Source organism: Rhinoderma darwinii, chromosome 1 (genome assembly GCF_050947455.1).
Source record: "Rhinoderma darwinii isolate aRhiDar2 chromosome 1, aRhiDar2.hap1, whole genome shotgun sequence".
In the NCBI taxonomy this organism is placed as follows: domain Eukaryota; kingdom Metazoa; phylum Chordata; class Amphibia; order Anura; family Rhinodermatidae; genus Rhinoderma; species Rhinoderma darwinii.
The window spans coordinates 73,908,442-73,920,483 of NC_134687.1; the positions used below are offsets into that span (position 1 = coordinate 73,908,442).

At 42.8% G+C, this 12,042-nt stretch overlaps 1 protein-coding gene across 1 annotated transcript in view; it reads right to left on the reverse strand.

Annotated features, from left to right (window-relative positions):
- The window catches only part of SCFD2 (sec1 family domain containing 2), a 578,236-nt gene that overhangs the window by 61,350 nt on the left and 504,844 nt on the right, over nucleotides 1-12,042 (reverse strand). The window contains exon 6 of the mRNA XM_075859720.1: nucleotides 11,194-11,339. Within this exon, the coding sequence (XP_075715835.1) occupies nucleotides 11,194-11,339 (146 nt within the window). The remainder of the gene's footprint in view (nucleotides 1-11,193; nucleotides 11,340-12,042) is intronic.

The window sequence follows — 12,042 nt, forward strand, 5'->3', positions numbered from 1 at the left end:
TTGGACTGGATCAGGGCATATTTGCAGACTCTGAATGTAAGCAAGAGAGGTTCCAATCACTGACAGCAAGCAGATACCCTAAAAATGGTGAACGATTTAGACACAAAGCATATTAGAAAGCTGCAGGCCGCTGAGCTTTTTATTTCTCAATGCATAAAAAAATACCTTTAAAAAAAATTCAGCAATAAAGACTAAATAGAGACATGCTGATATACTGTGTACTTATAGAGCTCTAAGGCCCCTTGCACATGGGTCAGTTTTCAAAAGCAAATCCAACCCATATATCGAAGGGAATTCCGGCCAAAGGGTCCGCCCCAAATAATGTTTGACTTTGTGCGAACATATGGCTTGATTTGCTGCTGTGGACACCGGATAAGGAGATAAAAAATCTGGTCTCCCATAACGATGCGTCACTCTTCCCAGGGATGGTGTCACTGCTGCCAACCTGTGATTGGCTGCATTGGTCACCTAGGGTGAAATGTCGTCCTAGGAGTCTGGCAGGACTGACCGGGGGAGGAGTGAGGCGATGCTATGGGAACGCCGGGGGAGAAGTGAGGCGATGCTATGGGAACGCCGGGGGAGGAGTGAGGCGATGCTATGGGAACGCCAGGGGAGGTGAGTGTGGATTTTTGCTGCGAATTCGCTATTTGTCGTGGAATTTCACTTCCCCTTGAACTCAATGGGGAAAGTCCACAATATATATGCAAACAAGCAGCAAAGTTGATGATTTTAGAATTATTGTGCAGTGTCAACAAAGTGAAGTAAACCCCAACAAATAGAAGTAAAAAAAAAGTATGCCCAACTTATCAAAAGGGTTAATATGTAAAACAAAACAAAGGGTCCTTTGAAAAAATGCAAACCCTAGCAGAAATATAAACGGGCAGAGTAAAACCTTATTTGTGTGTACGTTGTGCGGGGAGCCACTCTTTGAAGTTGCTGGAAGGTCGTCCTGGCACATGTGCTTAGCATCCAGTGAACACAAGGCGACTGCCTGTAAGTTTGTGTAATACGGCATTCCACGGCCCGTCTCAAATGCAGTCACGCAATATTTAAAAGCCTGAACCTTGGTTTGCTAGCTTGAAATTTAGAATTTAAGCACCATCTGTTTAATATCCCCACCCCGCCAGTGTTTGGTATAAATACTAGAAAAAAAATGGAAAGCACTGAGTATATGGGGTATCTGAATCGTTTATAGCTGCAGATATACAGTACAAAGGAGATCCGGTCAATGCATTCTGCATATTCTGAGAGGATTCGCATTGTACATATTATAAAGACATCTACTTGTGTGACAGTGAATAGTAATCCTCCGGCACCAGCATACAGCCGCATAGTTTTATGCTTGAGCTCCCCCTCACAATACGTTTGTACTTTACTCTTCAAGAAGGGAAGAGACCGGGAATGGGCGCAGTTATTTGGATACGGGAAGGAACTAAGAAATATCATGAGTGTTTCGCTTTTGCAGGTGTTTCATACAGTATTCACTTTTACTGATCCCGGTCAACAATGACACATTCCAAAAGCAAGAAGCCCAAATCTATCAACACAAAATCCATCCCCACCTTCAATGCCATTTTGCATAGAGAAGACTGAGGCACTATTTACAATCACTGGGGCGGCTATAAAAAGTACAAAAGAGCAGAACTGGGGAGCTAGAAATGTTATTGTCTGTGTTGCATAATGTACGAGAAAGTGTTTAAAGGTTTTGTCCGTAAAAAGGTTTTGTCGTTCTTAAATGCAACCCCTGTCCATATGCCCTGGGGCCTCTGTCACAGATTTTGACGTTTTTGCCGGACAAAATATCGTGCTATTTTGTCCGGAAAAATGACGGAAACCCAACAGAGTCCATTAAAGTCTATGGGTTCTGACAGGTTCCGTTCGTTTCCGCCATGCAGCGATCCGGCGCTTCCGGTATGCTTGTTGTTCTGCTCCTTAAACAGTAGAGCAAAGGTGCAGAATTGCTGGGATAGGCTCATAGATTAGTAAGACTGGAGTATAATATAAATAATAATCGTAACAAAACAGGAAAGAACAAAAACATTTAGACATTAAAGCAATAATTTCAAAAATATGCAGTTCTGAAAGTTCCAGGGCAATCTTTCTAATCCTATCTCTGTTATGTATCTAGATCGTATTTTACTTCACACCTGTGGCCTTTTGTTATACTACACATTTTCTTTGATTTTACTATATCTCTGATCTTCTTTTAGGTAACCTTATGGTGGTTCCTGTGAAGGCAGAGGATACTATGAAAGTCACCCACAGGCGATCTGTTATAAATACAATATTCAATATTTTCCGAAATTCAAAACTAATACTAACTCATCAGCTGACTGTGCCAATACTGTTGTCTTCATACACTAAACTGTGTAGTGTGACAAAGACTTAGTGTTAAAATAATAACAAAATAATATGTGTGTCTTACTCGACATATATGACTTTTCCGGTTTCCTAAGTACACCATATTTCACTTGTCAGAGGAAATGTGCTCCAAAGCTGCTCAACACTCTTTAATTGGAGAACTAAATTGCAACTCTAGTCAGCCATTTTGGAGGCAATGGAGAATGTCTTTGGTCACCTGGTCACTCAGCACACATACACGAATACACGGGCACTTCCCTGCTCTCTCCTTCCTTCATGTGTCAGTACTGTGTATGATACGCATACAGTATTAATACAATATTCACTTGCCTTTTCTATCGATGCTTTAAGAAGTCACTAAACTGATGTAGTAAAGTCCACATGACCCATGGGAGCGGCCAATGCAGTTTTCCCTCTTAGGCGGAATTCACACGACAGGGTTTCCCGGCCGGGTGCCGGCCGTTCATAAATCGGCCGTCACCCGGCTGCATTAGGAACAATAGACGCCTAATGGGGCTATTCACACGACCGATTTTTTTGACGGGCCGGGTAAAACGGCCGTCAAAAAATGGGACATGCCCTATTTTCGGCCGGGTACCCGGCAGCCCGGCTCCCATAGAAGTCTATGGGGCCGGGTAATACACGGCCATCACCGGAATGTGTCCCGAGTGATGGCCGGGTCTACCGTCGCTTGCGCACTCTCTCTCCTCCTCCTCACAGCGCAGAGTGCATGTGAGGAGGAGGAGGGTCTTTTTTTGCTCCCTGTAGGAGTCGGGGATTGGGGATTCCGCTACAGGAGAAGTGCGTGACTACACTGTCCATATATGGACACAGCGATGTCACTCACTTCTGCAGCAGAATCCCCGACGCTATGGCCGGGGATTACGCTACAGGAGAAGTGAGTGACTACACTGTCCATATATGGACACAGTGACGTCACTCACTTCTGAAGCGGAATTCCCGACCTGTGGCAGGGAATTCCTCTCCAGGAGAAGTCAGTGACTACACTGTCCATATATGGACATTGAAGTCAGTGACTTCTCCTGGAATGTGGGGGGGAATGGGTGCACCCTACAGGGGGCTGTATGGCATCACCTACAGGGGACTTGGTGGCAACCCCTACAGGGGACTTGGTGGCAACCCCTACAGGGGGCTGGGTGGCATCACCTACAGGGGGCAGGGTGGCATCACCTACAGGGGGCAGGGTGGCATCACCTACAGGGGGCAGGGTGGCATTACCTACAGGGGGCAGGGTGGCATTACCTACAAGGGGCAGGGTGGCATTACCTACAAGGGGCAGGGTGGCATTACCCTGACAGGGAAAAAACGGATGCAAATCGGGTCCAAATCGGCCGGTAAAAACGGCAACACGGCCCGGAACGGAATCGGAACGGATGCAAACCGGATGTAAACCGGACGGGAAAATCGGCCCATTTTCCCGGCCGACACTCGGACCCTGTCGTGTGAATGAGGCCTTAGGGGTTACATTTATTTCAATTAAATTCTCGCGATAAAAGAAAACGGCTTTTGGGGTAAATTAAAGTGAATCTTTAGGGCTGTGGTGCCGCCCCCCCCCCTTTTTGCTAAGCCACACAGTTTTTTAAAAAAATAAGAGCCTGTTGCAGCATAAAAATGAAAAAAGGTACACATTTTTTTGCGCACAATAGCCGTGCGCATAAATTTGAGACTTTTTTTCCTGCCAGTAGAGCGGCGCAAATCGCTTAATCAATAAAGGCCATAATACTTCAATTGAGAGCCCAGAGTTACATCATTATATGAAAATTAAAAACATTTTTTATCTGGAAATATGCATTAAATGTAAACATTTTAAAAGCTGTAGATTTAGAAGTTGGTACGGTGTAAAATGTCTCAACCTTCATGTTACGATCTCATGACTTTTCTGGCAAGAATTTGTCTTCTAATTTAAATTTTTTTGTATCGTCTATTTTATGGCTTAATTACCGTTGTGGTGTAAACTTTGTAAATTTCATGCATGTTTGTCAATTGCATTTGATATTAATATCTACATTTTTGTTTTTGTATATGGTCAAGTGACCGGCTGCTATGTATTTTTACTTAATCTTTTTACCTCACAAACTCACGCATAAGAAAGGGGGCTTGCCCCGCAGAGGGTCACATGGCGGTGCTGTTCAGGACTCGGTCAGCCTTCTCTGTCCATAAAGCGGAATGAATAAAAGTTCAGGATGAAATCCATGAATTTTACTTTCTTTATATCGGATGCTGATACAGGCAGTTGTGGTTCTCAATGTGTATTTATATATGACCAGTAATATAAATGGTAGATTTTGCACTGAGGCTCAGGAGCTTTATGTTACGCCTCTGGGTTCTTATACGATCCTGGATAATCTGTAGCTGACTGCATATACACACAAGTTGCTCTGATGATAGAAAACGTAAGATTTAACTCCTATCACTGGATTATTAGTGTATTAGGTTATTACTTTAGGACCACACAGTGATACAATGGGCCCAATTGTCCAATGTTCGCATGCATACCATATGGGCATTATGAACACGTACAGATTTTGATGTTTGTATAACAGAAACATGAACAAAATATTGTCTATAAATGAAACCGAATAGAAAAACAAAAAAAGATTAAACACTCTCTAAATAAGCAAACAAAATATACATTAGAAAGTGAGATGAATCATAATAACTAGAAAGACAGCTTCCCTGCTTCTATGGTAACATACAACTTACTATAAAATATGTGCACTCAAGGAGACCATTCGCTTGTATCATTTCATGCCAGAAACATTTTTATACTGAAAATCCAAATATTGAGATTTTCTGTTTATTTAATCAAACATGAAGAAAGCTCCGGTTCCACATGTACGATCCATATATTTACAAGGGACTTAATGACTGCAAAGTTAGATGGAAATTACTGACTGGATATGTAAGTTATAATAAAAATATATTTGGATGTACCAAGGAGAAAAACAAGACATGGTCATGAAAATATATACTTGGGCAAGGACGCCATCAGAGCAGTAGAAATGATACTCCCATCAGGGGCCTGGCCACAAACATAAACCCCCCCCACGGCGCTGCAGTACATATAAAATTATCCCCAACAGTAGTTAGATTGGAGAAAGGAATAGACCCCATTATATTGAACGTCCCGTTCCCTTCTCCAAAGTAACTACCGCTGGGGCCCTGCTTCCTAATGTTTCTAGCCAGCATCAAGAGTGTGGGCACCCAGAAGTAAGGAGGCAAGAGGACCCAACCCCGAAGAAGTAAAAAGAGTCTTGATTTTTTTTTGTGTCTGGTCTGGGGTCTAAATTAATTTGGAGTTCTGGAATCTGATTGAAAGTCTGAAATAACTTAGGAGTCTGGCCCAGGGTCTGAAGTAATTTAAAGCGTACCTAGCCTTTCAGGTAACTTTTCAGAATATATATCATATATGTGCACGTGAGGAATAACACTATTTCTGGCAATTATATGGCTTCCATATGGCCTTTTTTTTTAGCAGTTTACCCCTCTGTGGACTCTCTCTCTAATCCTCAGTTTTCTTTGAGCTAGGGAGTGGAGCCTAACTGGTATCATATCTCCCATACATTGCACACAGAGAAGAGGAGAATCTTGCTCCCCTTTCTCTATGTAGCTGAGAATCCGAGACTTGGGTGAGATATAAGGCTGGGTTCACACAACCTATTTTCATAAGTAATGGAGGCGTTTTACGCCTCGAATTACGTCTGAAAAAACAAACATCTGCCCATTACTTTCAATGGGCTTTACAATGTACTGTGACGACGACCTGTCATTTTACGCGTCGCTGTCAAAAGACGGCGTGTAAAATTACAGCCTCGTCAAAAGAAGTTCAGGACACTTCTTGGGACGTTACTATACCTAGATGGAGGACACCAAACAGTTCCCTAGAAGATTCGTTGAAAATAGCCCTTCAATAGTGAATGTATGGGCTTCTATAGGGAACCGGGCCACAGGCCCATAAATGAACATGGTTGTAACGGTCAACCCGCTAAATATGCAACAAAACCTATAAATTGGAGTCTGACACACGAAGGATAAATGAATAAAACAATGGAAGTTTATTAAGTCAATTAAAATAAACAAATGTATAACAACATAGAGATGATTACCACATGAACAATGGACAACCAAAACTTTGAGTATAAATGGCGGCACTATATAGATAGGCTAGAGCACACCTGTAACAGATAACATTGGTGATTGAGAAATATTGTGCAAGCAGCCTACTGTCTATCACTAAAGACCGCTGGATAATGCATGCAGTGATGATGAGTGCACTGTATGATGTCTCTGTATAATAAATCTGGGACAACAGCCCATAGATAGTACAGGTAAGTAACTACAACTATATGCACATCATAATGCAAATGCCTATAGCAATGTCTCGAGCATGAATCAATATCTCTTACCCATTTTCAAGTGTCTGGCGTCCACCCCGACGCGCGTTTCGGTCCGGAAGCCTTCGTCTGGGGGTGGTGTCATAGCGTGACCAACGGCCTTATAAATAACCCCCCACCAATCCCCAAAGGAGAAGGACAAGCACTTGTCAGATGACTGTGCACGAGGACTCGCGGGCCGGCACAACAACATCCGGGTCACAGACCCGGAAGCGGACGACGTGGGGACGTAATTTATCATTGACTCCAATGAAGAACAGCTCCAAATTACGTCCGTAAAAGACGCTCCGCAAAACGCGAGTACATCCAATTACGTCTGAAATTCAGGAGCTGTTTTCTCCTGAAAACAGTTCTGTAATTTCAGACGTAATTGCAGTTATCGTGTGCACGTACCCTAACACTTACTAGGAAGCTGCAGCAGTGACCCAGTGTCTCTATGCCTCTCTCTCTCTCTCACTGCTGCTCCTGTTCCCTCCTCTCTCCTTCTCTCTGTAGATATCTATGGGCAGCTGTAACCTGATCAATTAGTCCATCTCTTCTGGAGGAGACGGATTTAGCAGTACATTTAGAGTGAGTTAGGAGAGGGGTGTGTGGAAAAGCGAGCCTTATTAATAGGCATTTCTCTCTAATAAGATATATTACAAAGTTTCTTATATTTTGCTTGTACTATGGATTTATGCAAATTTTGTTGGTGTAAATTTAAGGGTCTGGTTGGGTTATGAATTAATTACATTTAGAGGTCTATTAAGGTGTGAATTAATTTAGGTGTCTGGTCGGTGTTCTGAATTAATTTAAGGATCTGGTCGGGGGTCTGAATTTATTTATTTATTTTGACATCTGGTCTGGTGTCTACGCAGCTGACGTGGCTACCACGTGTGAGGAGGAGGCAGAGACTTCATCCAATCGTGGCACAGCGATGGATGTTCTAAGGGCCTGCAGTAGCAAGAAGCAGCAGCAAGCACTGCAACTTGGTGAGTTACTGTACTGTGTAAAAGTGCCAGCTTCAGTGCAATGGTCTTTTATGTTTCCCAATGCACATCTACTGTTTTCCACTGGCCCACAGTAAGGCCCTGCCCACCTGTCTGCCCGCTGCCCCTGCACAGGGCCTTTATCAGGGTGTGTTTCCACCCCATGCCCCACTACCGGCCCTGCTAATTTCCATTCTCTTAGCCACCGCCCACAGAGCCCTGCTACCTAGTCTCTCTGCCGTAATGTCGGGGTAGGGAGACAGACAGGTGAGCCCTAATCTACCCGCCACTCAGTCCCTGCCTACTTGCACGGCCCGTCCTAGGCGACGGCGTACAACTGGGCGACTGTCCCTACGCTCAATAAGTGCACGACAGACAAACAGACAAGGGTACACAGACGCTAAGGGAAATGGGGCAGTTGCCCACGGCAACACCGTGAGCAACGAGAGTAGTGAACAAGCCGAGTCAAACCAGGAGTGTACGAGGTACCAAATGCAGAGCAGGAGAGTAGTCAGTAAAGCCAGGGTCAATTTGAAGCAGAGATCAATAGTACTAGCAGGATCAGCAGAGCCAGGAAACCAGACAGAATCACAGGCAAAGGAAGAGCAGGAAATGAAGGTATAAATAGACCGAGGGCGGGAGCTAGCTCCGTCTGGCAAGGCTGTGATAGGTTCTCCCACTCCTCAGCCTACCAGCCTGAGTGATAGCAGATCGAGTCACTCTATCAGACCTAGGAGCAGATGCAGACTGATTAACCACGAGCGTCGACACAGAAGCTGTGTCTGGCAGATCCTTTACATCTGATCTGCCCCCTGAAAGAACCCTTGCACATCTACTGTCTCGGCCCTGCCCCTCCGCAAACCCCCTACCAGTTGCGTCTCACCCCTGCCCACCCTCCTGCTACTTTCCATTGCCATCCCCAAAGTAATGGGGGGGGGGGGCATACTCCTGGACTGTATATAGTCCAGATATTCCTGATGGCGACACTGTACTTAGGTTATGAAAAGCTGTACATTTAAGACCCGTATTGGCCACACTGAAGACAAAATGATTGTTCCGCTCATTTTTTCTACAGGTGTTTATACTCACTGGACATGTCCCTATATGGACCCATCAAACTTCAATTTACAGATTCTATGAAATGTTGAAAGACAAACAATACATCTCTCTGAGCATGTTTGGGGTCACTGTCGCTAGGGATTACTTTCTCTTCAACCAGGAACGGGACAAGAGTTAGGCAGAGTTAAATGGGGGTGGGGAATTATTGATTTAAAAATATAAAGTCACAACTGCATATACATATATATGACATGTTACACGTACAGACATAACATGCATGCCAAACATGCATGTTATTGGGTGAATCGGCGCTGATAGCTGTTGGCTAATTTATTGTCCATCCGACAGTTATCATGCAGAAGATAGCGGGGTTCACATATTAAAACACCTGCCTTTAGCAATAAGAACTTGTCCTGCCCGTCTTCATACCCATTTGCTGCACAATTTTTCTTCTTTCAAATTTAAGAAAACCCCTGCACAAATGTGTCTGGAAAAGTGGCTGGAGCTTTAGAGATGCGCCGAACGCGACTCATTTATGAACATTTTTTTAACTTAGAAGAGTGCCAGAAAACAACGTCTAGTCCCACCTGCTGTTGTTTTTAGCCTTCACCGGATTCATCTATAGGACTTGTGCCCTGCTGAATCTGTAGCAAACTGTATGGAGAAGAGATGGTGTGCCAGTATTAATGAATCTCACTCATTGTGCCTAATAGTCTAAAGTGGATATGTGCTAGTCTTTGGATAATAAAAATGCAATACAAAAGAAAACTATTTTTAAAGACCATCGTTTTTAAAATATTAGGATATCAGCATATGGGCCTCTGGGAACCAGTCGCTTGGTTAAAGCATTTAAAGAGGTCGTCACACCATTAAATTTACTGCATAGATCATAAAAATTGAACAATGTTTGCTATTTACATGCTGTTAAAATAAACAAAAAAAAGGATCCAGTAAAGAGTTATGACATTTACTTACATAGTATGGCACCAGCTATGGTTCATAGTGTATAGCAATGTGCACTTCCAGCAACTGAGCTGAAAGCTGGTGGGCACGTTTGCTCAGTCACTCTCCCAACAGCTATGTTTCTGGATAATGATACTCTGTTTATTACAGATCAGCCTATAGAAATCAATTTGTTCCCTGCTTGTCAGGGAAGGAGCAGAGCCACTGCAGTAGCATGGCCTTATAGCTGCGAAGACTCCTTCTTCCCAGCTTGTTAGGCGAGGGCACAGGTTGCGGATTTAGTGGGGGATTGTGCGGTGGAATAACCACAGAATTTACCGCTATACATTGAAAGGGTGAAATCCACAGTAAAAAATCTGTGACAGAATCGACATGCTACAGATGTTTAAATCTACAGCAAACATTGTTCTGCACAGATCTTCTCTGCTACATGTGAATGGAATGTGCACCACAAATCTGCAGCGTGTGAATTCAATTGTATGGCAAAGATCTGCATCCTGATAGCAGATGTGAATCCTGCAATGACCATTCACCCTTTTCTGTTCTGTTTATTTCAGTATACCGTCATTGGTTTCTAAGGGACTGCACAATGTGGACATCATGGAGTATAAATCTTCACTACTCTGGATCCCATGTTACCTATCTGCAGGGAAAATAAGAAGGGACTATATTGTCAACTGTCAGAGGGGGATTGAGACTTAGGCTACGTTCAGACCAGCATAGCTTACCTCGGACGTGAAAAACTGCAATTTTTTCACGTCCGAGGTGCACCCGTGTGGGGTGCGTTGTCAAGAATTCCCCATAGACTAGAGTCCATGGAGGGATGCGTGACACTCAGTAAAAAAGGACATGTCCTATTTTTTCACGGACCCTTCAGACGCTCCGTTGAAACGTGTGAACAGCTCCATTGAAGTACATGAGTCCGTGTGACAGCCGTTGTTTTAACGACCATTACACAGATTACAAATACGCTAGTCTGAATGAGCCCTAATTCTGCTCAGAGCCTGCCCCTAGCAGCACCGATTAGACTAGCAGCAGCACCAAGGGGGACACAGGGAAGCAAAAAATAAAAAAGACAAGAAAGGTATTTTTATGCTAAGAACACAGCAAATTACTTTAAAACAATTAACCATTAAACCCATTAACAACATTTCTGGACTTAGTATAAAAATCTTTCAAAATCACTTTAGCTCTTTCTTTTCCAGATCTGCCAGTTTAGAGGAAATATTTATACATTTCACACCTTATGGGAATTGAAAAGTGAAACAACTACTTTTTAACATTTATAATTATAATGTGGAATAATAATAAATAAGAGATAGCATCTTTTCCTTGGGTCTACGGATTCTATTGCAAAAACGAAATGAAATGAAGAAATGAAGCATGCAAGTGTGTAACAGCATATTAACAGTAAATGAACTACTTACCTGTTGGATATGGCTCCCTGGTACATGAACAGAACTGAACAACTTCAAATGTGAGCGAACTCTGGCAAGATCCCTCAAGGTTGCAAACATTTTATCCACTACAGCTGTAGATTTTTCCAAAGTCAGCTCAGATGAGGATTCACATCCTACAACAAAACAAGACTCCGTTATTGTCTATGCCCCCCAACTGACAAGAAAATATTTTGCAGTTAAGCATTAGTGGTGCCATTTTTTCATTATTAAGCTTTTATTAGCAAATTTTTTTATGCATAAAACACATTAAAAAGAATAAAAATAGAAAAACTAGCATAGGACACCATCAAAAGCGATAAGATGCATATACAGTATAAAACACAAAGCATATATCTAGAAATATACACAGATAGAAAAGAGAATTCAACAGTACGAAATACTATACATATATACATATACACATGTACAGTAATATCTATAATGAAGCCTTTGCGATTTGCAAGTAAACTAGTAGAAATTTGTTAAAAAGAGGGGTCAGAAATGCACAGAAGGCCTTGTATACATACAGTCTAGCTATGCAATTGATCATCCAGTCATCAGGGGAAATATTTCCATTGTTATTTTTCGTTTTATAGATGCAGTGATGGGAAATATTCCTACATCCGCTTGTACGGTAAACCACATTTGCGTTTCCACATATAAAAAAAACCATTACAAATAAATTGACTTTACAAATTGTCCTTATTTAAAATATCCTAATGCTTTGTGTGTACAGCTCCTAAACGAAACAATGTGTCTACATAGTTACGGATTATAAACAACAGGGGCGTAGCTAGGGGGGGGGCAGGCGGGGCATGTGCCCCGGGCGCAAGGGAA